The 23132-nt window shown below is 42.4% G+C and overlaps 2 protein-coding genes across 2 annotated transcripts in view; one reads left to right on the forward strand and one right to left on the reverse strand.

Annotated features, from left to right (window-relative positions):
* Positions 1–7276, forward strand: part of LOC105027783 (E3 ubiquitin-protein ligase RNF43) — a 147860-nt gene extending 140584 nt beyond the window's left edge. Inside the window, exons 7-8 of the mRNA XM_029120892.2 lie at positions 1514–3052; positions 4465–7276. Coding sequence (XP_028976725.2) covers positions 1514–3052; positions 4465–4490 — 1565 coding nt within the window. The 3' untranslated portion in view covers positions 4491–7276. The remainder of the gene's footprint in view (positions 1–1513; positions 3053–4464) is intronic.
* Positions 7277–7377: 101 nt separating this feature from the next.
* Positions 7378–22095, reverse strand: hpda (4-hydroxyphenylpyruvate dioxygenase a). Its single transcript, XM_013134772.4, has 14 exons — positions 22020–22095; positions 21235–21261; positions 20984–21046; positions 19175–19279; positions 18848–18890; positions 18674–18756; positions 18006–18095; positions 17797–17903; positions 11381–11458; positions 10954–11116; positions 10788–10859; positions 10100–10222; positions 9672–9788; positions 7378–8607 (listed from the first exon to the last, which is right to left on the reverse strand). The coding sequence occupies exons 1-14, from the start codon at positions 22020–22022 to the stop codon at positions 8524–8526; spliced, it is 1158 nt and encodes a 385-aa protein (XP_012990226.1). The 5' UTR covers positions 22023–22095; the 3' UTR covers positions 7378–8523.
* Between the last annotated feature and the right edge of the window lie 1037 nt (positions 22096–23132).

The raw sequence follows: 23132 nt of genomic DNA on the forward strand, positions 1-23132 counted from the left end.
GACCACCATTGGACACATTCACCTCGTCTTCTGCACTTTCAATCACGTCTTTCCTCGAATTCTTCACTGTTACTGTTGCTCTGTCCTTCACCCTCTTCTTCACTACCTTCCTCGGCCTGAGTTGGCTGCACGTTCTGCAGAGGGTGGTTGACGTGACGACAGGGACGGGTCAGCCTGTGGAAGACTGGTCCGTTCATTTGCATATCGGATGCTTGAAAGGACTGGGAATGGACTAGAAAAGGCTTTTACACGTCTAGCACGCAGGTCATTTTGAGTAAGCCTGTCAGCAGGCTCAGCGTCTCCAGGGTCCTGAGAGGCAGAATGTGGGGATGCAGGGGTCAGTTGATCAGGACGTGTCTCAGGGATTGGGACATGTTAACAACTAGCTAGCTAGATATCATAGCTATGTGATTAGCTCTGTCATAATTAATCAGATTCGCCCTGAAATGTCACGTTGTATACTGAGCTGTTGAGGTGTTATAAGCTGCAAAACAGCATATTGACTCTGGGCTCTGCAGAGTTTGTTATAATGGAGGCTACTTCCCTGATCCATTGTTTGGAGAAAATTGCCCTGAAGTTTGTTGTTGTTGTTTTTTGGTGTACCTTCTGCCCATCGCGACCTTAAGTGCTGCTGTAGATGACAATTATTAAATTTTTTGCATGAATTGTACCTACATGACTTTTGCATGAATTGTGCTACTTATTTAAGTGTTTAACAGGATTGTTTTTTAGGGTGTCAAGCTAAACAGCTACTTAGTTAGCTTGTCAGTTGACTGTTGGATAATCAACCTTATCAACAGAGGCTTTCAAAGTTGTATTAACACACATTCTGACATTCAAACTAATTGGGTTGGTTAGAAAACACATTTTAGTGCATTCTGTTTTACAGACTGTACCGTAACATGGAGAGATGGGGATATGTTCTAGGTCCTGGGGGGAATTTTATTAAGAAAAAATGAAGAAAAAGTCAGTTGAAATAGGGAAAAACTCAGAGCTTGGAGACAAGCTGTTGTGGAGGGGAGGTGGAATCATCTCTGGCTGCGCTTCCCTGTTGATTTTTGAGGAATGGGTGTCGGCCCTCCTTTGGCAGTGTCTGCTTCTCCGTCTGCCCAGAGCTGCTTTTCTGGGGCCTCTTTTTCTTCTCCTAAAGGAGAGAAAAGCCTGACTGTGAGCAGGTGGGCTTAATATTGGGAAGACTGTGCTGTGTTCACCAGCCCCTCAAATATAGGAGAATAACCAACAGTAACTTTACAGAATAACTCATAAGTCCCTTAAAGACCTCTAGCCAGTATCCCTGGTTAGGGACAATTCTGTGTGTGAATGTCCTGTGTGTCTGACCGACTATGTGTGCGCGTGTTAGCTGTCTGTCTGACAGACTTTGTCTGCGTGTGTGCGTGTGTTACTTGTCTGTCTGATGGACTGTGTGTGTGTCTTACCTGTCTGTCTGACAGACTGTATCTGTGTGTGTGTGTCTTACCTGTCTATCTGACGGGCTGTGTCTGTGTTCCTTCAGGTGCAGATCTGTCCCCACAAGCCCAGAGGAGCAGAACACAGCAGAACCCTGAGCCCAGCCAGAGCTTCCTGCAGCCCTACCTGCATGCCTTCCCCCAGCACCAGATCCCCTTCTCCATGAGGCCTTACTATCCACCCGCCCCCTCTGGCGCCTACCCCTCCCTGGGCCACTACAACGGCTCCCCGCCCCTGGACCCCCAGAGTCTCCGTTTCCTCCCAAGCCGTCCCCTGGGCCCCGGGTGCAGGTACCTCCATCCTACAGAGGTCCCCGGGAGGCCTCACAGGTCCACGGGCGGCTGCAGGACAGCGGGTCACTACGGCCCTGGGCCTCGCCGGTCCTGCTACGCCTACCGCTCCGGCTGCCAGGCCCAGCGCAGCGCCTCCAGCTCCAGGCTCCAGCACGGCCCGTCGTCTGCCCCCACGGCCCGCGCCGCCGCAGGGGGGACCCACGGCCGGGGGGACGAGGGGGGCAGCTGCTCCGGGGGGAGCTACCGGACGGAGCACAGCGGCTACCTGGCCGACGGTCCGGCCAGCGACTCCAGCTCTGGGCCCTGTCACGGCTCGTCCAGCGACTCTGTGCTGAACTGCACCGACGTGTCCCTGCAGGGTGTCTACGGCAGCCGGTCCACCTTCCGCAGCTCGCTGAGCAGTGACTACGACCCGTTTGTGTACTATGGCCCGAGCCTGTCCGGCCGCAGGGACAGCGTGGAGGCTGGCGCCCAGAGGCCCCGATCACTGGACTCGGTGGTGAACAGAGGAGCGGAAGGAGGTTGCCTGGAGGAGCAGCAGGCGGTGTTCAGCCACGTGCACTACCACCGCCACAGACACCACCACTATGGAGAGGATGGCGAGCACGGGCTGGGACCGGGCCGGGGGTCAGACGAGGAGCAGGGGGCTGCGGCCGCCGGTGGCCATGGGTCTGGTGCTCCCGCGGCTCTGAGCCAGGACTCCTCGATATGCCCCCTGAAGCCCGGCCCCTGTCAGTGTCCCCAGGCAGACAGCGCAGGAGCCCCGGGGACAGAGGGTCCTGACCTGGCGCTCAGCCTCAGCCCACCTCCCGTCCTTGTTCCCCCGGTCCCATTACCCCCGCCGCCCACGGCCCCCTGCTGCCACCAGGGCTATGGTCAGGCTGGACACCCCCATCGGAGGGCCGGTCGGCTCGGCGGCTGCGTCCACGACAGCCCCTCCGTGCGCTTCCACCAGAGCCTGGACCTCCAGGATGACTGTAGCATTCACATTCACTACGGACAGAGCCCTGGGTACTGTTGTCCCCAGTCGGACCGGCCCCCAGCCCTGCTCCCGGTGCCCCTCATCCTGGACTCTGGGGGGGCCCTGGAGGACTGGCCGTGCTGTGGAGGACCCCACCGGGTAGTGTGGCAGAAGCGGGTGCAGCAAGCCCACTCGGAGCCCCAGCTGTTGGGTCCTTTGGACAGGCCTCCGCCCCCGTGCGGCCGGCGCCACCACGGCCACCACAACAGCCCGGTGCACGACCGCAACATAGACTTCTGTTTATACTGCCAGACTTTACACAACAATCAGGGTGGGTGTTCAGTTTGGCTTGACCTCTTTTAGCTCCATGTCCTGTGAACAAGGATTATTTTGTAGTGTCCTGTTACAGTGTTTTGTTTCAGTACTCTGCTACAGTGCTCCGTTACAGCATTCTATTAAAGCACTCTGTTACAGTGCTCTGTTATAGTTCTCTGTTATAGTGCTCTGTTATAGTGCTCTGTTATAGTTCTCTGTTATAGTTCTCTGCTACAGTGCTCTGTTTCAGTGCTCTGTTTCAGTGCTCTGTTTCAGTGCTCTGTTTCAGTGCTCTATTACAGTGCTGTTTCAGTGCTCTGCTACAGTGCTCTGCTACAGTGCTCTGTTTCATTGCTCTGTTATAGTGCTCTGCTACAGTGCTCTGTTTCAGTGCTCTGTTTAAGTGTTCTGTTTCAGTGTTCTGTTTCAGTGCTCTGTTTCAGTGCTCTGCTAGAGTGCTCTGTTTCAGTGCTCTGTTTAAGTGTTCTGTTTCAGTGCTCTGTTTCAGTGCTCTGCTAGAGTGCTCTGTTTCAGTGCTCTGTTTAAGTGTTCTGTTTCAGTGCTCTGCTACAGTGCTCTGTTTCAGTGCTCTGTTTAAGTGTTCTGTTTCATTGCTCTGTTATAGTGCTCTGCTACAGTGCTCTGTTTCAGTGGTCTGTTTAAGTGTTCTGTTTAAGTGTTCTGTTTCAGTGCTCTGTTTCAGTGCTCTGCTAGAGTGCTCTGTTTCAGTGCTCTGTTTAAGTGTTCTGTTTCAGTGCTCTGTTTCAGTGCTCTGCTAGAGTGCTCTGTTTCAGTGCTCTGCTACAGTGCTCTGTTTCAGTGCTCTGTTTAAGTGTTCTGTATCAGTGCTCTGATGGGACTGTGCTGGTGTGTTCTATGGCTCTTAATTCGTCTTTTCATTATCACCAATGTATCAACTGAACTGAAGCAAAGAGTTAATTAATTGCATTTAGGGAAAGAAGGGCGTAATTAAGCGGCAGGTAGGATAGCGGTTAGGGCCTCTGACCATGACTGTGTGCTGTGTGGCTGTGTGCTGTGTGGCTGTGTGGCTGTGTGCTGTGTGGCTGTGTGCTGTGTGGCTGTGTGGCTGTGTGGCTGTGTGCTGTGTGGCTGTGTGCTGTGTGGCTGTGTGGCTGTGTGCTGTGTGGCTGTGTGGCTGTGTGCTGTGTGGCTGTGTGCTGTGTGGCTGTGTGGCTGTGTGCTGTGTGGCTGTGTGGCTGTGTGCTGTGTGGCTGTGTGGCTGTGTGCTGTGTGGCTGTGTGGCTGTGTGGCTGTGTGCTGTGTGGCTGTGTGCTGTGTGGCTGTGTGCTGTGTGGCTGTGTGGCTGTGTGCTGTGTGGCTGTGTGGCTGTGTGCTGTGTGGCTGTGTGCTGTGTGCCTGTGTGCCTGTGGAGGTCAATAAAGGTGTTGTCTGTTTTTCTCCCTCCAGGATCAGAAGAGGAGTCTGGTGTGTGAGGACTAACTCACATCCCCAACATCACGCTGCTACATACACAGGAGCCGCAATGGACAAACACAATGCATTATTGGCGGCCATCTTTTTAAGTCTTCAGAATAATTCCACAGTGAATATCTACATTCAGACCACACTTCCCTGGATCCCCCAGTCAGCGCTCAGAGTACCTTCTGTCTAGCAGAGATCAAAAGGAGTCCGAATATTTTAAGAAAAACATCGATTAAACCAAGTAAAGAGAGTTTGAAAGTCTTGAATGATAATATGTCAAAGTGTTTAATTCTAGAATGTAAATTTTTTTAATTCTAGAAAATCAACTGACTGGGAGATCCTGGAGAAACCAGGCCTACATCACAAATGGGAAATGTGTTTTTCTAAGTTTCACCTTGTTGTTTTGTTTTGTAAATTACAGGAAGAATTAAATACCAACATGATATTACAAGTTCCCAGGTTGCCTTAGTTATCACACTGAATGATCGCTGCTCACGGCTTGAGCTTCTGTCCTCAGCAAAAATCACCTCAGCCCTCTCCTTCACTGGAAATATCATCTAGATAGCTCAGCCAGAGGTTTCATGCTCTGGTCAGCCTACCTCAAAACAGATTCAGAAATGTATCCATCAGCAGGGGTTTCACAAAGGTACTGAGAGCTACAGAACAGAGCATTGAAGCTTCTCTCTGGGCAGTGTGCTCGTTGGGGGGAATAAAACAATTATTTTGTTAGTTGGCAGTGTAAGCAGTGATCATTGTCTGTGATAACTAGAAGCTGGAATGGGGACTGTTGGTTAATTCCATAATGGCAGCTGTTTTCATCACATTGTGTCTGTTTTATAGTTCAGTCTGTCATTTTGTTTTCACCATTGAAAGAAAGAACCTGACTGACTGAAGTGTTATTTTTACAAGCTATTTTTTTTTTGCTAATGTCATTTACTCATGTTGCCCATGGTTACCTATTACTTTTGACCTGAGTGTTGATTTGGCGGCCAGTGAAGGTGGGTGGGGCCTTCCAGACAGACCTGGGTTCACGCTGTTTTTGATAACTTCAAAAACATCAAATGTGTTAGATTGAACTTTGTCTGGCTCCACACTACATTTTTTGAAGTCCCAAAAGTCCCAAAACTTTTCACATTTGGTGTGCTTGCAAGTCAGGCTGAAATATCCACATTCCCAAACTATGTGAAATATTTTAAATAGTATTTGAACCCAGGCAGGTCTGCCTCCAGAACAGCACACAGCGTGAGTGGAGCTTGGCTCGGCTCAGGAAGGACATTCACCATGTCGTCTGCCCGTCACCCCTGACCTTAAATCCTGTGACCTTGTACACAACCCAATCAGTGTCCACCAGCAAAGATGTTTCCATCTTTGTTCTTCCCATCTACCAGCAGCAAAAGCTCACCAATGGTGCTCTTATCCTGCAACATTGTAGCAAAATATTAAAAACCGAATTACTATGTAATAACTGGAGGAAAGCCATGAAAAGTAATTTGAGGTTGGGGACATTATTCACTACAGAACATACACAACAAATCAATCAAACATGTGGCCTTAAATCAACTTCAGTGAATGTCAAAGAAAGCCTGGTGTCCTGATCGGTCAGTTAAGCACTTTCCCCTGATTTAAAAAAACAAAACACTGGAACAATATTAAATGTGCATAGTTCTACCCTACATTATAATATAATGTATAATGACTGTATAGGTGAAGGTCAGTGAGAATGTGAAAGGAGACTACACTGAGTCTTAGACATTAAACATAAAATTAAACAATTAAATATACCTGTTGATCCCCAGAGTATTTACTAAAGAGTCAGTAGCACTTATAACAACCGGTACATTTAATCTGACTGAGCTATTAACATTGGTTCGATCAGTTTCTTCAATCAAGCCATGTGGATTTCGTTTTCAAACAGGTTAGTTACTTCCTGTTGATGGGTTGACAGCTGTTATGATCATCTATCGGAAAATAAACTAATACATTAAGCTCGTTATTTTACCAAAGAAACACAGTTTTGGATGCAATCACCCTGTACCTTATATTCAATTCAAACCCAAACAAACTGCCCTGCCTAACAAGAAAAATAAAATAATGAAATGGTATGTGGTCAACTTAGTGGACAATCATGAACTACACGCCCTTATACATGGTTTCCTCAATTCTAATGTGTTGTAGAGACCGATTCTCTACCTATTAATTCAGGTTGTATTTTTCTGTTGTATGTTTAGTGTGGAGTAGAATCCTATGCTCTTTAGGTCAAACCAGACACAATAATGTCTCCCTTTTGAACAACAATGAAACATCTGTTTGGATTTCAGGCTAGCCTGAGCTGAAAATGACTGGATCACTACCACAACCAGCACTTTGGCTTTGTTAAACCATTTGTAACAGGAAACATTTTAAGCAAGTAATCAAAGCACTCAAATTATTACAATGACCAGTATAAGACAATATGACACTTAAAAATCAATGGAATGTCCCTGAAACATTTGGGGAGATTTTATTGTCCTCTTTAGGGTTCTTGTGTTTTTTGTTTATTATTTTGTTTGTTTTTTAATGAGCTGAAACTGCCTTTTCTACTAGAGCCTAATCCCTATAGAAATGGAAGGGATCTGTCAGTATATTTTGGATACTTTGTGTACAAACAGAGAAAGACAAAAACATAAATGAAATAAAGTGTTGTATTTTATATATAATAGAACATTTCAATATGGTGATGTCACTAATATATTTATTTACTAATATATTTATCCATTTTTGTCCAGGTTCTGAAAAATAATACATGGTCTCTGTAGAGAAACGAAATCTATATGATACTAAACGTCAGCACAGATGTAACAACCTGGCTTCATTCCAATTATATGCAAATAAATTATTTTGAAATAAAAATCTCTGTTGCTGCATAAAACATTTTATTTTTATTTTTTCTGACACAATTTTGCAGTCATCATTTGAATCAGAATGATCATTATGTTGTCACTGATGGGTATGTCTTTGGAAAAAATACCAACTGTTGAATGCAAGCTCTTACCTTATAAGGGTAAAAAATGGGAAGCTAGTGAATGTTTCCCAGTGATAGCATGGGGATGTTTCCCAGTGATAGCATGGGGACGTTACACAGTGATAGCATGGGGATGTTTCCCAGTGATAGCATGGGGATGTTTCCCATTGATAGCATAGGGACATTACATAGTGATAGCATGGGGATGTTTCCCAGTGATAGCATAGGGACATTACATAGTGATAGCATGGGGATGTTTCCCAGTGATAGCATGGGAATGTTTCCCAGTGATAGCATAGGGATGTTACACAGTGCTAGCATACAAACGCGTCAGAGTGATAGCATACAGACGTTACACAGTGATAGCATAGAGATGTTTCACAGTGATAGTATAGAAATGTTTCACAGCGATAGCTTAGGGACGTTTCACAGCGATAGCATGTTTGACAGTGATGAAGCAGGGACGTTTCTCAGTGATAGCATGTTTGACAGTGATGAAGCAGGGACGTTTCACAGTGATAGCATGTTTGACAGTGATGAAGCAGGGACGTTTCACAGTGATAGCATGTTTGACAGTGATGAAGCAGGGACGTTTCACAGTGATAGCATGTTTGACAGTGATGAAGCAGGGACGTTTCACAGTGATAGCATGTTTGACAGTGATGAAGCAGGGACGTTTCACAGTGATAGCATGTTTGACAGTGATGAAGCAGGGACGTTTCACAGTGATAGCATGTTTGACAGTGATGAAGCAGGGACGTTTCACAGCGATAGTATAGAAATGTTTCACAGAGATAGCATGTTTGACAGTGATGAAGCAGGGACGTTTCACAGCGATATTATAGAAATGTTTCACAGAGATAGCATGTTTGACAGTGATGAAGCAGGGACGTTTCACAGATTGCTTTGAATTTGTCATCAACATGTCATATACGGTGATTGAAATAGGTGGGAAATCTTGGTTTTTAAATGTCTTTAGGTGACGTTGTCCAACAATAATCAGGCAGTAGAACATGTAGTAGCAGCACAATGGTGGTGTGGTGTCAGTAAACAGTCAGGTTGCCCCTGGCATCCTGGTCCTTCTCGATGGCCTCGAACAGAGACTTAAAATTTCCAGCGCCGAAGCCCTACAGTGTGAAACACACACAGGGGTCAGTCATTGACATGTATTGGCAAAGTTCTGTTTTAACATTCAAGATTGAAATTATTCAGTGTAATTTGTAAAGGTAGGCTGAAGGAATGCCTCGTTTCTCCCTCGTTTCATCCGTCCTGTATCTTGATCTTGTACACATTGTGGTTCCGATGAACTGGCCAGATCAGGACAGTATAAGGATGAGGGATGCATGTTAGAACTAGGTATAAACCAGGCCACGGAAAGCCTTTGGTAATTCTGAAGGAGAAACTCTGTGGTTTGGCTTTAATGTCTTTTGATCCTGAATTACTGATGCAAAAAAATCAATCAAGGGTTTTTACATTTTAACGCCAGTTTGTCTCCGAACAAAACATGTAACTTATTGGTTCCAATTAATCGTGTAAAAAAAATTCCTAGGAAAAAGATCAAGACGGTGAAGGTCAAGGTTGTTTTTGTGGTTTCTTTGGTGTGGTGTACCGTTTTATAGTTTTTGGAATAACCAATCGAATCCACTAGATCCAGGCCCACCACCCCTAGGCTGAAACACTCACACATGACCAGGGAGCCTGTTCCAGCAGGAAGGTGACAGCTCTCATGGTTAAAACCCAAAGTGCCACAGGGGGAAACTCAATTCACAACTATAGCTCAGCTCCAGCTCCCCAGCCTACAGTTGGTCTCTAATCTCCATCTGTGATAGATTTACTGGTCCTTTGCAACTCTGGGTTGTGTGACGTTCGTCTTGGGTGGGAGCCATAACAGGTGTTAAGGCCATTCTGGGCTGCGCTTTTATGGACTTCTAAGATCCTGTGGCAGATGTGTGTGTTTGAGAGAGATACATAGAAAGGGAGGCTTCTGAGCTAAACAACCACAAGAAATGGCCAGTAGTATTCATAAAAGATTCACAATATTTTCCATTTTAATAGAGAAATATGTATAATGTTTTTTTACCATTAGTATCCAGTCGCTGTGTGTGTTTAATGAATAAAATGTACACGTTTGAGAGTATTTGTGGGGGAAAAGCTAATGTGTGTTAGGATTCTTACGATCTGATGAACTTACAAAGTGGTTGTGACGCTGAATGACTTCCAAAAAGAGGGTTGGTCGGTCCTGCATGGGTTTGGTGAAGATTTGGAGTAGGTAGCCTTTGTCATCAAAGTCTACCAGAATTTTCAGTTCCTTGACGCAGACAAGACAGACAGAGAATGAAACAGGCGGGAAGACAGAGAAGGATTAGCTCTGAATTACAATATAGCCAGGACCCTCAAGATGTCTGTTCTTGAATCTTGAGTCTTTGGCCTTTCCTAGTTTCAAAATAAATCTTGGAGGAGTTCCGACGGAAGGAATGTTTTGCTATTCTCTTTCAATGTGTTTTGAGAGAGCAGACCAAGGGAAGGATTGTGAGGAATCACACTACAGATTCATAGAGAAAAGCCCCAGTATGCATATGCATTGACAATATCCCCAATATGACAATATCCCCTCGTTACCTGTAGCCTCTTTAGGTCCTCCTTCACCTTGATCTTAGCAGTCTTTAGTTTCTCCCTGAGAATCTCATAGTATGAATCAGGGGCCGTCAGGAATTCCATCCCCCGGGCTCTAAGATTCACGATCTGTTTTTAGATAGGGATAAAGACGGATGGATAATGAGCCCAATCTGCCTGTAACTACTTGCTTGGCTCCAAAAGAAGAGAAGTAGTGGCGGATGAAGCTACTGATTATGCTGTGTTTACGATGCTTTCATTTGCCCTGAGACATTTCTGTATTCTATTGTCTTGAGCACCGAATGCAACTGGTTTTGGCTATACTGTGATGCTCAATTACGAAGCTTTAACAGTTAAACAGCCCAAAAAACATTAAAACATACCCCCATGTTTCAGTAAGCATTCAGTATGCTTGCTCCGTTGGGCTGTCTCTTAAGCATCAAGCCTAGTGGCCTGGGGAGGTCTGGCGCTCTATGCCACTGCCTCTGGTACATGTGTACTGCCGTGGACTGGCTTTGAACCCGCCTCGCTGCTCAGTCAGGCCAAACCACTTCACTCTATCGCCCCCTCAGTCTCGATCAATTAAAACCTCACACTGCCCCAAGAATACGGATGTCAAAAGCACATGGAAACTATCGTAAAGGAGCAGTGTATATACCAAGGTGTTTCTTTTTGGTGTGTGGGGCTTACGTACAGCTTGGATGATGTCCGACGTGTTCAGGGCGATGTGCTGGACCCCCGGGCCTCCATTGTAGTCACAGTACTCCTGTTGAAATAAGGCAACAACCGATTCAGGACCGTCACTCACACACACACACACACACACAAACACACAGGTTAAAGGGCAAGGAGGTTGAAACCTGGATTTGCGACTTCTTCTTGCCGGGGGCCGGTTCGTTGATGGGCATCTTGATGGTCTCCTCATAGTTGGTGACCACGATGGACCTCAGGGAGCTGTACTGAGTGTGGATCTGCTTATCGTCAATCGACCAGAAACGGTGGAACAGCAGGCACTTCTGATACCTGAAGACATGGAGACATGGTTCATTAACCCTCAAGCTGCTTATCTCATTAGTCTCAAATGGCTTTCTCTTCCTCCTCATCTATTGTCCCTTCCTTTCGTACGGCTTTGCCTGCAATCAAGTGTAATGTGACCTGAGAACCTACGGGGGAAAAAATAACGGCACTTCTTGAGACTATTTTGTGTGAACTGTAAAGTTTTCTTCTCTTTCAGCCATTGTCTCTCTGCCCTGTCTGCTGTGTGCGTGTGACCTGTGGGTCCCTCACCAGTCTGACACTGGCACCATGGCATCATCCGGCTGGTTTCCAACAATATGATCGATGAAGTGTAGAAGTCCTGGTGGCCTGGAGGGGGGGACAACCACCATGTTTCAGAGGGTAATATGCCTTACAGTTTTTCAGAGGTTAGTATGCCTGACAGTTTTTTTCAGAGGTTAGTATGCCTGACAGTTTTTTTCAGAGGTTAGTATGCCTGACAATTTTTTCTGAGTTTAGTATGCTTGAAAAAAATAATCTGAGTTTAGCATGCCTGACAGTTTTTTCAGAGGTTAGTATGCCTGAATATTTTTTTTCAGAGTTTAGCATGCCTGATTTATTTTTCAGAGGTTAGTATGCCTGAGAGTTTTTTCAGAGAAGTTAGTATGCCTGACAATTTTTTCAGAGGTTAGTATGCCTGAATATTTTTTTTCAGAGGTTAGTATGCCTGACAATTTGTCAGAGTTTAGTATGCCTGACAATTTTATTCAGAGGTTAGTATGCCTGACCATTTTTTTCAGAGGTTAGTATGCCTGAATAATTTTTTTCAGAATTTAGTAGTCCTGACAGTTTTTTCAGAGTTTATTATGCCTGAAATTTTTTTCAGAGGTTAGTATACCTGACAGTTTTTTAAGAGGTTAGTATGCCTGAATATTTTTTTTCAGAGTTTAGTGTGCCTGAGAGTTTTTTCAGAGGTTAGTATGCCTGACAGTTTTTTCTGAGTTTAGTATGCCTGAATATTTTTTTTCAGAGTTTAGTGTGCCTGAGAGTTTTTTCAGAGGTTAGTATGCCTGACAATTTTTTCTGAGTTTAGTATGCTTGAATAATTTTTTTCAGAGTTTAGTATGCCTGACAGTTTTTTCAGAGGTTAGTATGCCGGAATTTTTTTCAGAGGTTAGTATGCCTGAATATTTCTTTTCAGAGTTTATCATGCCTGATTTATTTTTCAGAGGTTAGTATGCCTGAGAGTTTTTTCAGAGAAGTTAGTATGCCTGAATATTTTTTTTCAGAGGTTAGTATGCCTGACAATTTTTTCAGAGTTTAGTATGCCTGACAGATTTTTTCAGAGGTTAGTATGCCTGACCATTTTTTTCAGAGGTTAGTATGCCTGAATAATTTTTTTCAGAATTTAGTAGTCCTGACACATTTTTCAGAGGTTAGTATGCCTGACAGTTTTTTCAGAGTTTAGTATGCCTGAATATTTTTTTTCAGAGTTTAGTGTGCCTGAGAGTTTTTTCAGAGGTTAGTATGCCTGACAATTTTTTCTGAGTTTAGTATGCTTGAATATTTTTTTTCAGAGTTTAGTATGCCTGACAGTTTTTTCAGAGGTTAGTATGCCTGAATTTTTTTTTTCAGAGTTTAGTGTGCCTGAGAGTTTTTTCAGAGGTTAGTATGCCTGACAGTTTTTTCTGAGTTTAGTATGCCTGAATATTTTTTTTCAGAGTTTAGTGTGCCTGAGAGTTTTTTCAGAGGTTAGTATGCCTGACAATTTTTTCTGAGTTTAGTATGCTTGAATAATTTTTTTCAGAGTTTAGTATGCCTGACAGTTTTTTCAGAGGTTAGTATGCCTGAATTTTTTTCAGAGGTTAGTATGCCTGAATATTTCTTTTCAGAGTTTATCATGCCTGATTTATTTTTCAGAGGTTAGTATGCCTGAGAGTTTTTTCAGAGAAGTTAGTATGCCTGAATATTTTTTATCAGAGGTTAGTATGCCTGACAATTTTTTCTGAGTTTAGTTTGCTTGAATAACTTTTTTCAGAGTTTAGTATGCCTGACAGTTTTTTCAGAGGTTAGTATGCCTGAATTTTTTTTTTCAGAGGTTAGTATGCCTGAATATTTCTTTTCAGAGTTTATCATGCCTGATTTATTTTTCAGAGGTTAGTATGCCTGAGAGTTTTTTCAGAGAAGTTAGTATGCCTGAATATTTTTTATCAGAGGTTAGTATGCCTGACAATTTTTTCAGAGTTTAGTATGCCTGACAGATTTTTTCAGAGGTTAGTATGCCTGACCATTTTTTTCAGAGGTTAGTATGCCTGAATAATTTTTTTCAGAATTTAGTAGTCCTGACACATTTTTCAGAGGTTAGTATGCCTGACAGTTTTTTCAGAGTTTAGTATGCCTGAATATTTTTTTTCAGAGTTTAGTGTGCCTGAGAGTTTTTTCAGAGGTTAGTATGCCTGACAATTTTTTCTGAGTTTAGTATGCTTGAATATTTTTTTTCAGAGTTTAGTATGCCTGACAGTTTTTTCAGAGGTTAGTATGCCTGAATTTTTTTTTTCAGAGTTTAGTGTGCCTGAGAGTTTTTTCAGAGGTTAGTATGCCTGACAGTTTTTTCTGAGTTTAGTATGCCTGAATATTTTTTTTCAGAGTTTAGTATGCCTGACAAATTTTTTCAGAGGTTAGTATGCCTGACCATTTTTTTCAGAGGTTAGTATGCCTGAATAATTTTTTTCAGAATTTAGTAGTCCTGACAGTTTTTTCAGAGGTTAGTATGCCTGAATTTTTTTTTTCAGAGGTTAGTATGCCTGAATATTTCTTTTCAGAGTTTTTCATGCCTGATTTATTTTTCAGAGGTTAGTATGCCTGAGAGTTTTTTCAGAGAAGTTAGTATGCCTGAATATTTTTTATCAGAGGTTAGTATGCCTGACAATTTTTTCAGAGTTTAGTATGCCTGACAGATTTTTTCAGAGGTTAGTATGCCTGACCATTTTTTTCAGAGGTTAGTATGCCTGAATAATTTTTTTCAGAATTTAGTAGTCCTGACACTTTTTTCAGAGGTTAGTATGCCTGACAGTTTTTTCAGAGTTTAGTATGCCTGAATATTTTTTTTCAGAGTTTAGTGTGCCTGAGAGTTTTTTCAGAGGTTAGTATGCCTGACAATTTTTTCTGAGTTTAGTATGCTTGAATATTTTTTTTCAGAGTTTAGTATGCCTGACAGTTTTTTCAGAGGTTAGTATGCCTGAATTTTTTTTTTCAGAGTTTAGTGTGCCTGAGAGTTTTTTCAGAGGTTAGTATGCCTGACAGTTTTTTCTGAGTTTAGTATGCCTGAATATTTTTTTTCAGAGTTTAGTATGCCTGACAAATTTTTTCAGAGGTTAGTATGCCTGACCATTTTTTTCAGAGGTTAGTATGCCTGAATAATTTTTTTCAGAATTTAGTAGTCCTGACAGTTTTTTCAGAGGTTAGTATGCCTGAATTTTTTTTTTCAGAGGTTAGTATGCCTGAATATTTCTTTTCAGAGTTTTTCATGCCTGATTTATTTTTCAGAGGTTAGTATGCCTGAGAGTTTTTTCAGAGAAGTTAGTATGCCTGAATATTTTTTATCAGAGGTTAGTATGCCTGACAATTTTTTCAGAGTTTAGTATGCCTGACAGATTTTTTCAGAGGTTAGTATGCCTGACCATTTTTTTCAGAGGTTAGTATGCCTGAATAATTTTTTTCAGAATTTAGTAGTCCTGACACTTTTTTCAGAGGTTAGTATGCCTGACAGTTTTTTCAGAGTTTAGTATGCCTGAATATTTTTTTTCAGAGTTTAGTGTGCCTGAGAGTTTTTTCAGAGGTTAGTATGCCTGACAATTTTTTCTGAGTTTAGTATGCCTGACAGATTTTTTCAGAGGTTAGTATGCCTGACCATTTTTTTCAGAGGTTAGTATGCCTGAATAATTTTTTTCAGAATTTAGTAGTCCTGACACTTTTTTCAGAGGTTAGTATGCCTGACAGTTTTTTCAGAGGTTGTATACCTGACACTTTTTTCAGAGGTTAGTATGCCTGACAGTTTTTTCAGAGTTTAGTATGCCTGAATATTTTTTTTCAGAGTTTAGTGTGCCTGAGAGTTTTTTCAGAGGTTAGTATGCCTGACAATTTTTTCAGAGTTTAGTATGCTTGAATATTTTTTAAGAGTTTAGTATGCCTGACAGTTTTTTCAGAGGTTAGTATGCCTGAATTTTTTTTTTCAGAGGTTAGTATGCCTGAATATTTATTTTCAGAGTTTAGCATGCCTGATTTATTTTTCAGAGGTTAGTATGCCTGACAGTTTTTTCTGAGTTTAGTATGCCTGAATATTTTTTTTCAGAGTTTCGTGTGCCTGAGAGTTTTTTCAGAGGTTAGTATGCCTGACAATTTTTTCTGAGTTTAGTTTGATTGAATAACTTTTTTCAGAGTTTAGTATGCCTGACAGTTTTTTCAGAGGTTAGTATGCCTGAATTTTTTTTTTCAGAGGTTAGTATGCCTGAATATTTCTTTTCAGAGTTTATCATGCCTGATTTATTTTTCAGAGGTTAGTATGCCTGAGAGTTTTTTCAGAGAAGTTAGTATGCCTGAATATTTTTTATCAGAGGTTAGTATGCCTGACAATTTTTTCAGAGTTTAGTATGCCTGACAGATTTTTTCAGAGGTTAGTATGCCTGACCATTTTTTTCAGAGGTTAGTATGCCTGAATAATTTTTTTCAGAATTTAGTAGTCCTGACACTTTTTTCAGAGGTTAGTATGCCTGACAGTTTTTTCAGAGTTTAGTATGCCTGAATATTTTTTTTCAGAGTTTAGTGTGCCTGAGAGTTTTTTCAGAGGTTAGTATGCCTGACAATTTTTTCTGAGTTTAGTATGCTTGAATATTTTTTTTCAGAGTTTAGTATGCCTGACAGTTTTTTCAGAGGTTAGTATGCCTGAATAATTTTTTTCAGAGTTTAGTGTGCCTGAGAGTTTTTTCAGAGGTTAGTATGCCTGACAATGTTTTCTGAGTTTAGTATGCTTGAATAATTTTTTTCAGAGTTTAGTATGCCTGACAGTTTTTTCAGAGGTTAGTATGCCTGAATTTTTTTTTTCAGAGGTTAGTATGCCTGAATATTTCTTTTCAGAGTTTATCATGCCTGATTTATTTTTCAGAGGTTAGTATGCCTGAGAGTTTTTTCAGAGTAGTTAGTATGCCTGACAATTTTTTCAGAGGTTAGTATGCCTGAATATTTTTTTTCAGAGGTTAGTATGCCTGAATATTTTTTTTCAGAGGTTAGTATGCCTGACAATTTGTCAGAGTTTAGTATGCCTGACAATTTTATTCAGAGGTTAGTATGCCTGACCATTTTTTTCAGAGGTTAGTATGCCTGAATAATTTTTTTCAGAATTTAGTAGTCCTGACAGTTTTTTCAGAGTTTATTATGCCTGAGAGTTTTTTCAGAGGTTAGTATACCTGACAGTTTTTTCAGAGGTTAGTATGCCTGAATATTGTTTTTCAGAGTTTAGTGTGCCTGAGAGTTTTTTCAGAGGTTAGTATGCCTGACAATATTTTCTGAGTTTAGTATTCCTGAATTTTTTTTTCAGAGTTTAGCATGCCTGAGAGTTTTTTCAAAGTTTAGTACGCCTGATATTTTGTTTAGATGTTAGCATGCCAGAATAATTTTTCAGAGTTTAGTATGCCTGTCATTTTTTACAGAGGTTAGTATGCCTGACATTTTTTTTCAGAGGTTAGTATGCCTGACAGTTTTTTCAGAGTTTAGTATGTCTGAATAATTTTTTTCAGAGGTTAGTATACCTGACAGTTTTTTCAGAGGTTAGTATGCCTGAATATTTTTTTAGAGAAGTTATTATGCCTGACAAATCTTTCAGAGGTTAGTATGCCTGACAATTTTTTCTGAGTTTAGTATGCTTGAATATTTTTTTTCAGAGGTGAGTACGCCTGATATTTTTTACAGAGGTTAGTATGCCAGAATTATTTTTCAGAGTTTAGTATGCCTGACATTTTTTACAGAGGTTAGTATGCCTGACATTTTTTTTCAGAGGTTAGTATGCCTGACAGTTTTTTCAGAGTTTAGTATGTCTGAATAATTTTTTTCAGAGGTTAGTATACCTGACAGTTTTTTCAGAGGTTAGTATGCCTGACAATTTTTTCTGAGTTTAGTATGCTTGAATATTTTTTTTCAGAGGTTAGTACGCCTGATATTTTGTTTAGATGTTAGCATGCCAGAATTATTTTTCAGAGTTTAGTATGCCTGACATTTTTTACAGAGGTTAGTATGCCTGACATTTTTTTTCAGAGGTTAGTATGCCTGACAGTTTTTTCAGAGTTTAGTATGTCTGAATAATTTTTTTCAGAGGTTAGTATACCTGAGAGTTTTTTCAGAGGTTAGTATGCCTGAATATTTTTTTTCAGAGGTTAGTGTGCATGAGAGTTTTTTCAGAGGTTAATATGCCTGACTATTTTTTCTGAGTTTAGTATGCTTGAAAAAAAAAAATCAGAGTTTAGCATGCCTGACAGTTTTTTCAAAGTTTAGTATGCCTGAATATTTTTTTTCAGAGTTTAGCATGCCTGATTTATTTTTCAGAGGTTAGTTTGCCTGAGAGTTTTTTCAGAGAAGTTAGCATGCCTGACAGTTTTTTCAAAGTATAGTACGCCTGAGAGTTTTTCAGAGGTTCTATTTGTTTCTTTCTAACTCACAGTGTGGGCAGCAGGCAGTCTTTGGTTAGAGGTTCCTTGTATCCAGGCAGAAACAAGCCCTTGTAGGGTCCCACGTATTCAATGAGTGTGTGTGTCAGGTCTCCATACTGGGGCAAGATGGAGATGAGAGGTGTTTGTTTACAATTACTGTGATCATATGTATTTATGTTATAGGCTTTGTTGAGGGGAAACAGAGAGAGAGGACTCACCGTCTGAATGACAGCGTACTTGACTTTGCCATGGCTATCTTGTTCAATCCAAGGCTCCTTGACCACCACTGCGCCTCGCTCTTTGGCTGTCTGCAAACAGTTTCAGAACTCGGTCACAGTAAAAATATACAATGAAGGCCCCTACAACAGCTGCCCATTCGTGGTCATTCGCTCAAATCACTTGATAGAATATCCCGCCTCGCTTTGGCTTTTGTTGATATGAGAGAAATCATGGCAAAGAGGGACGGGCCCCTTGTGTCTCAGCTGTTGAGAGTGTAACACTCGCAACGCTAGGTTCTTGGGTTTGATTCCCACCAGTGGGCCATCAGATCTAGTGTTTTTCAAACCCCTCTGTGTCATACACGCTATGCCTGTCAGTCCTGTCATCATCTCCACCCCCTTATCATCAGAGGGCCCCAGGTCATGATGTCTCCCTGGCCTTGATACCTGCCCCCAGCCCAGGTTCACCGGTGGACATTGTCCCTCTGTGTGTGTGTGTGTGTGTGTGTGTGTGTGTACCGGAGCTGTGGCATGTGCATTAGCAAGCCCTCCGCCCTCCGCCCTCCACCCTCCGCCCTCCGCCCTCCGCCCTCCGCCCTCCCCTCTAGATACTGATTAAGGATTCCACACAAACATTTCTTTAATGCCTTGAGGTACTTTTCACTGACCTTTACTAGGAAGTCCATGTCCTCAACTTGGAAAGCAACGTCTTTCACCCCATCTCCATGCTTCACTAAGTGTTCCCCCATTTCTGAGAGGGAGAAAAAGAACCTTTGAAACATGAACTTTGTTATATGATACTTTGTTTTATTTTTTCTGAAATCTCGGAGAAGAAAACAAACCTTCATTTCCTGGATTGAGGGCGGATTCAAAGACAAATAATATCTGGGTAGGGGTCAGGAGGTACAGACAACAAAACTGGTCAATACTTAATTTGATGAAGGTAATAAAATCACTCAATGTTGTGGTTTTAAAAACCAGAGACAGAGGATCGGTTCCTCACACACAGTCTTGCTTGGTCTAAAAAGCCAGGTACTAAGAAGCACTTCTGAGAAACAGAGAAGCACTTTCAATGTAAACGGAACTGTTTAGTCCAGGATTAGGGCTGACATGGGTCCAGGAAACCGGTTCTATGTGTCCAGAAGTGGATATGAGTTAGTGTATACTACCTTATCCTGTTTGATGACATGGGACACCACTTCCCGGCTGCCGGTCTCCAGACCCTTATAGGCCAGTGGCTCAAAGCCCATCTTATCACAGTAGAACATAGCCGCCTGGGTGGACAATAGACACTGACTTCACAACCCATTTATAACCTGTACACAACACATTCATAATCCATTTATAACCTGTACACAACACACTCATAATCCATTTATAACCTGTACACAACACATTCACAATCCATTTATAACCTGTACACAACACACTCATAATCCATTTATAACCTGTACACAACACATTCACAATCCATTTATAACCTGTACACAACACACTCATAATCCATTTATTACCTGTACACAACACATTCACAATCCATTTATAACCTGTACACAACACACTCATAATCCATTCACAACACATCCATAACCTAATGGCAGCATACACACAACCCACACACAACCCATTCAGGTACCACCCAGTGAGGTACGTCGACGCCAATCTTTGCGTGTGATTGGTCAACCTGGGTGGAATGGTTGAATGAACATTTAGATTTGGTTGAATGACCTTTTTACTCTTTCCATTTTAACTTCAAAGTGGAATGGTTGAATGAACTTTTACTTTTCAGCCTTTGTAGTTGCCTTGTTTTGTTTACCCAGTAAACAGCAGCCTGGGTCCACTGGATCATACTGGATTAGATGACTTATTACTGATATGATGCACTTCCAACAGTGTCTTAGTTGTAGTCAGCAGGTCTTTCACACAACCCACTGAAATTCCAATTCAACAATAATATAAAAATTAGGTGTAAAAAATTAAATTAAAAAATGGGGTTAATGTTGAGTTGCAAGAGAAACAGAAGACAGGATGTAGTTGATCATTTCAGACTTGGAGGTTTGTGCGTTTCAGTTGACTCAGGGCTGTCAAATGTTTCAGTTGACTCAGGGCTTTCCCATGTTTCAGTTGACTCTGGGCTGTCATGTTTAATTGACTCGTGGCTTTCACATATTCCAGTTGACTCTGGGCTGTCACATATTCCAGTTGACTCAGAGCTGTCATGTTTAATTGACTCGTGGCGTTCACATATTTCAGTTGACTCTGGGCTGTCACATATTTCAGTTGACTCTGGGCTGTCATGTTTCAGTTGACTCTGGGCTGTCATGTTTCAGTTGACTCGGGGCTGTCATGTTTCAGTTGACTCTGGGCTGTCATGTTTCAGTTGACTCTGGGCTGTCAAATGTTTCAGTTGGCTCGGGGCTGTCATGTTTCAGTTGACTCTGGGCTGTCAAATGTTTCAGTTGACTCGGGGCTGTCATGTTTCAGTTGACTCTGGGCTGTCAAATGTTTCAGTTGACTCGGGGCTGTCATGTTTCAGTTGACTCTGGGCTGTCAAATGTTTCAGTTGACTCGGGGCTGTCATGTTTCAGTTGACTCTGGGCTGTCAAATGTTTCAGTTGACTCGGGGCTGTCATGTTTCAGTTGACTCTGGGCTGTCAAATGTTTCAGTTGACTCTGGGCTGTCAAATGTTTCAGTTGACTCGGGGCTGTCATGTTTCAGTTGACTCTGGGCTGTCATGTTTCAGTTGACTCTGGGCTTTCGCAGAGTCTTTGACTGCAGATGGTGATCCAGGAAATTCCCTACTGTGGTCAGGCACTCGTGACGGCACACTCGTGTACCTCAGTTAATGGAGCATTGAGCTTACATTTCATGGTTGCGAGTTCAATTTCCATGGAGGCCAGTGTAAAATAAATTCACTGGTCAGATGCCTTGTTGGGTCCAGTTCAGGCCCTTATTGGGGAAGTGTTTAATGACTCACCTGTTTGGCATTGCCAACCCAGAAGGTCACATGGTGGAACCTCACAAATCTCCCCCTCTCATGCTATTGGGGAAAAGGAATATAAATAATTTATCTTAAAAATGGTCTCTCCGTTAAATAATTTTCATGTGGATAACTCCAAAGACCCAAGGCTTAAAATCCTGGTGCAATTTCCCTCTATTTCAATATGAGCTCAAGATTATTGTACGTTCTCATATGTAAGTGTTAATTCTTTTAAAAGAGGGTCTTACCTTCTCCCCTTTATCGGCATAGGAAGTCTGCAAATGAAAATGAAAATCAATTGTCTTGGATGCTTGCGAAAAAAAGTTCTTCTTGAGTGAGAACAAGATGAAAAGCAGAATATTTGCTGACGGCTTTGATTTGAACCTATGCTGCAGCAGAACACGTGGCACAGACAGAGGCAGTGGCATAACCCCTAACCCACCTGGAACATTTAAACATTAAGTAATTCAATCATGTTGAATCTCATATGTATGCGTAGTATTCCTTCCATTTTTCCATTGTGCTTATTTTACCCAGCACATCGTCCAAAGACATGTTGACATGTACATTATGACCTGAGAGACTTTTGGTGTAACCCAGGGACACAACGGCCGATTGTTCAGCACGGATGTGATCTGGCAACCTTTTGGTAACCGGTCAGATGTTCAAATCACTGCCTGCCGCTCCATAGGTGAGGTGTGCCACAGCATAACCAGCTGCTGTGTAGGCACAGCTCACATTTACAGTATTTAGAAAATCCCAATACACGTGATCTCATCACAGAATACACAATTAAATGATGATTAAATAATAGCTAAACAGTAAACAATTGACTCTAATGACAATACAAGACTGCTGGGGGAATATTTAACCGCGATAACCCACCAGCATAACAGTCGTGTGAAATGATAAACTGACCTACAGTAACAAGAAAACACCTCTGGAACGATGTGACACTGCTACCCACTTATTTACGCGCATCTCGTCTACTACTTTGCCCTTCTTCATCCTGGCCGGCAGCGAACCCACTCACCATGCTGGAGCTGTGGACGGGCGATGAGTGATCCCCAGGGCAGAAGGCAAAACCGCTGTATGCTGGAGACCGGCAGGTAATATGTACAGGCCAGAGGGTCGGTGGTGATTGGTTGTTGAGGTTGACACCCCCCTCCCCCACGGGGTGAGCCGCCTCCCACCCGGCCTGCCCTACCCGAGCGGCCCCTGGGGTCCAACGGTCCTGGTGTGTCCGGCGTTTGCCACGTTCTGTGGCGTGTATCGATCGGCTTCTAGAAGCCTCTTCACAACACAGACATGTGCGAGTGGATTAACTTCGCCCCAAACCTGACAACCCCCGGAAGACACGAAAAACAAACCAATAAAAAAGCTGTGGGTCGCAGATATGGCAGATATGTTACAGCCAAGACAATATTCAAATAATACAAATAAAGATCATGCAAAAGTTAAACATTCCCATGTAAAAGGAATTTTGGGCCCTGTTAGGAGGTACTGCTTCATCCTGTATGCTGCATACTCTGCAACAATGACCCCCCCTCCCCCTCTGTGTATCATTCTGGCCCTTAAACCGAGGAGTGCCTTTAACACGCTTTACATTTTTCACAGTAACTAGTATTTTGACCCATAAGCTCTGAAAAAGATCAGAAGTATTTCATTTAAATCCGCAGTGCTTTGCATTTATTCACCTTTCTTTTGCCAGATAAGAACACGATTTTTATTTAGGGCAACGACCTGGGAAGGAGTTACTGGGGGAGAAGAGGTGGTGAATGAGTGGACTGGAAGCTGGAGATTATTAATTAGCCGTGTTTTGTATGACGGACAGATTGTAAATGTTGCCATAACACCGGGTTTAACACACCTACTCTTACAGTCAGTACCATTGGATCTGTGGTGACCACATGGAGTCAGTAGATTCTTTAACATCCCACTCAAAACGCGGTACCCCAATCTGCCCTGGAGCATTCTGGTTTATTTAGACCAGAGGGATGAATGGCCCTCCAAAAGTCACTTTGAGCAGCATCTGGTCTCTCACCCAGGTACGGACCAGCAAAGACCCTACTACAGTCGCAAACCAGGACCTATGCGCTTTAGAGGTAAACCAGCAGTGGAAGGCAGAGTAATGCTGCTGGTACAA

The sequence above is a fragment of the Esox lucius genome, chromosome 7, assembly GCF_011004845.1.
Source record: "Esox lucius isolate fEsoLuc1 chromosome 7, fEsoLuc1.pri, whole genome shotgun sequence".
NCBI lineage: Eukaryota > Metazoa > Chordata > Actinopteri > Esociformes > Esocidae > Esox > Esox lucius.

Excerpts from the sequence above, each read along its gene's own strand:
- hpda (XM_013134772.4), bottom strand. Across the intron at positions 17,904-18,005 it reads AGTACGCTGTCATTCAGACG|TATGGAGACCTGACACACAC; the intron begins GTGAGTCCTCTC and ends ATCTTGCCCCAG. Across the intron at positions 11,459-17,796 it reads GACTGCCTGCTGCCCACACT|GCCACCAGGACTTCTACACT; the intron begins GTGAGTTAGAAA and ends CCCCCCCTCCAG.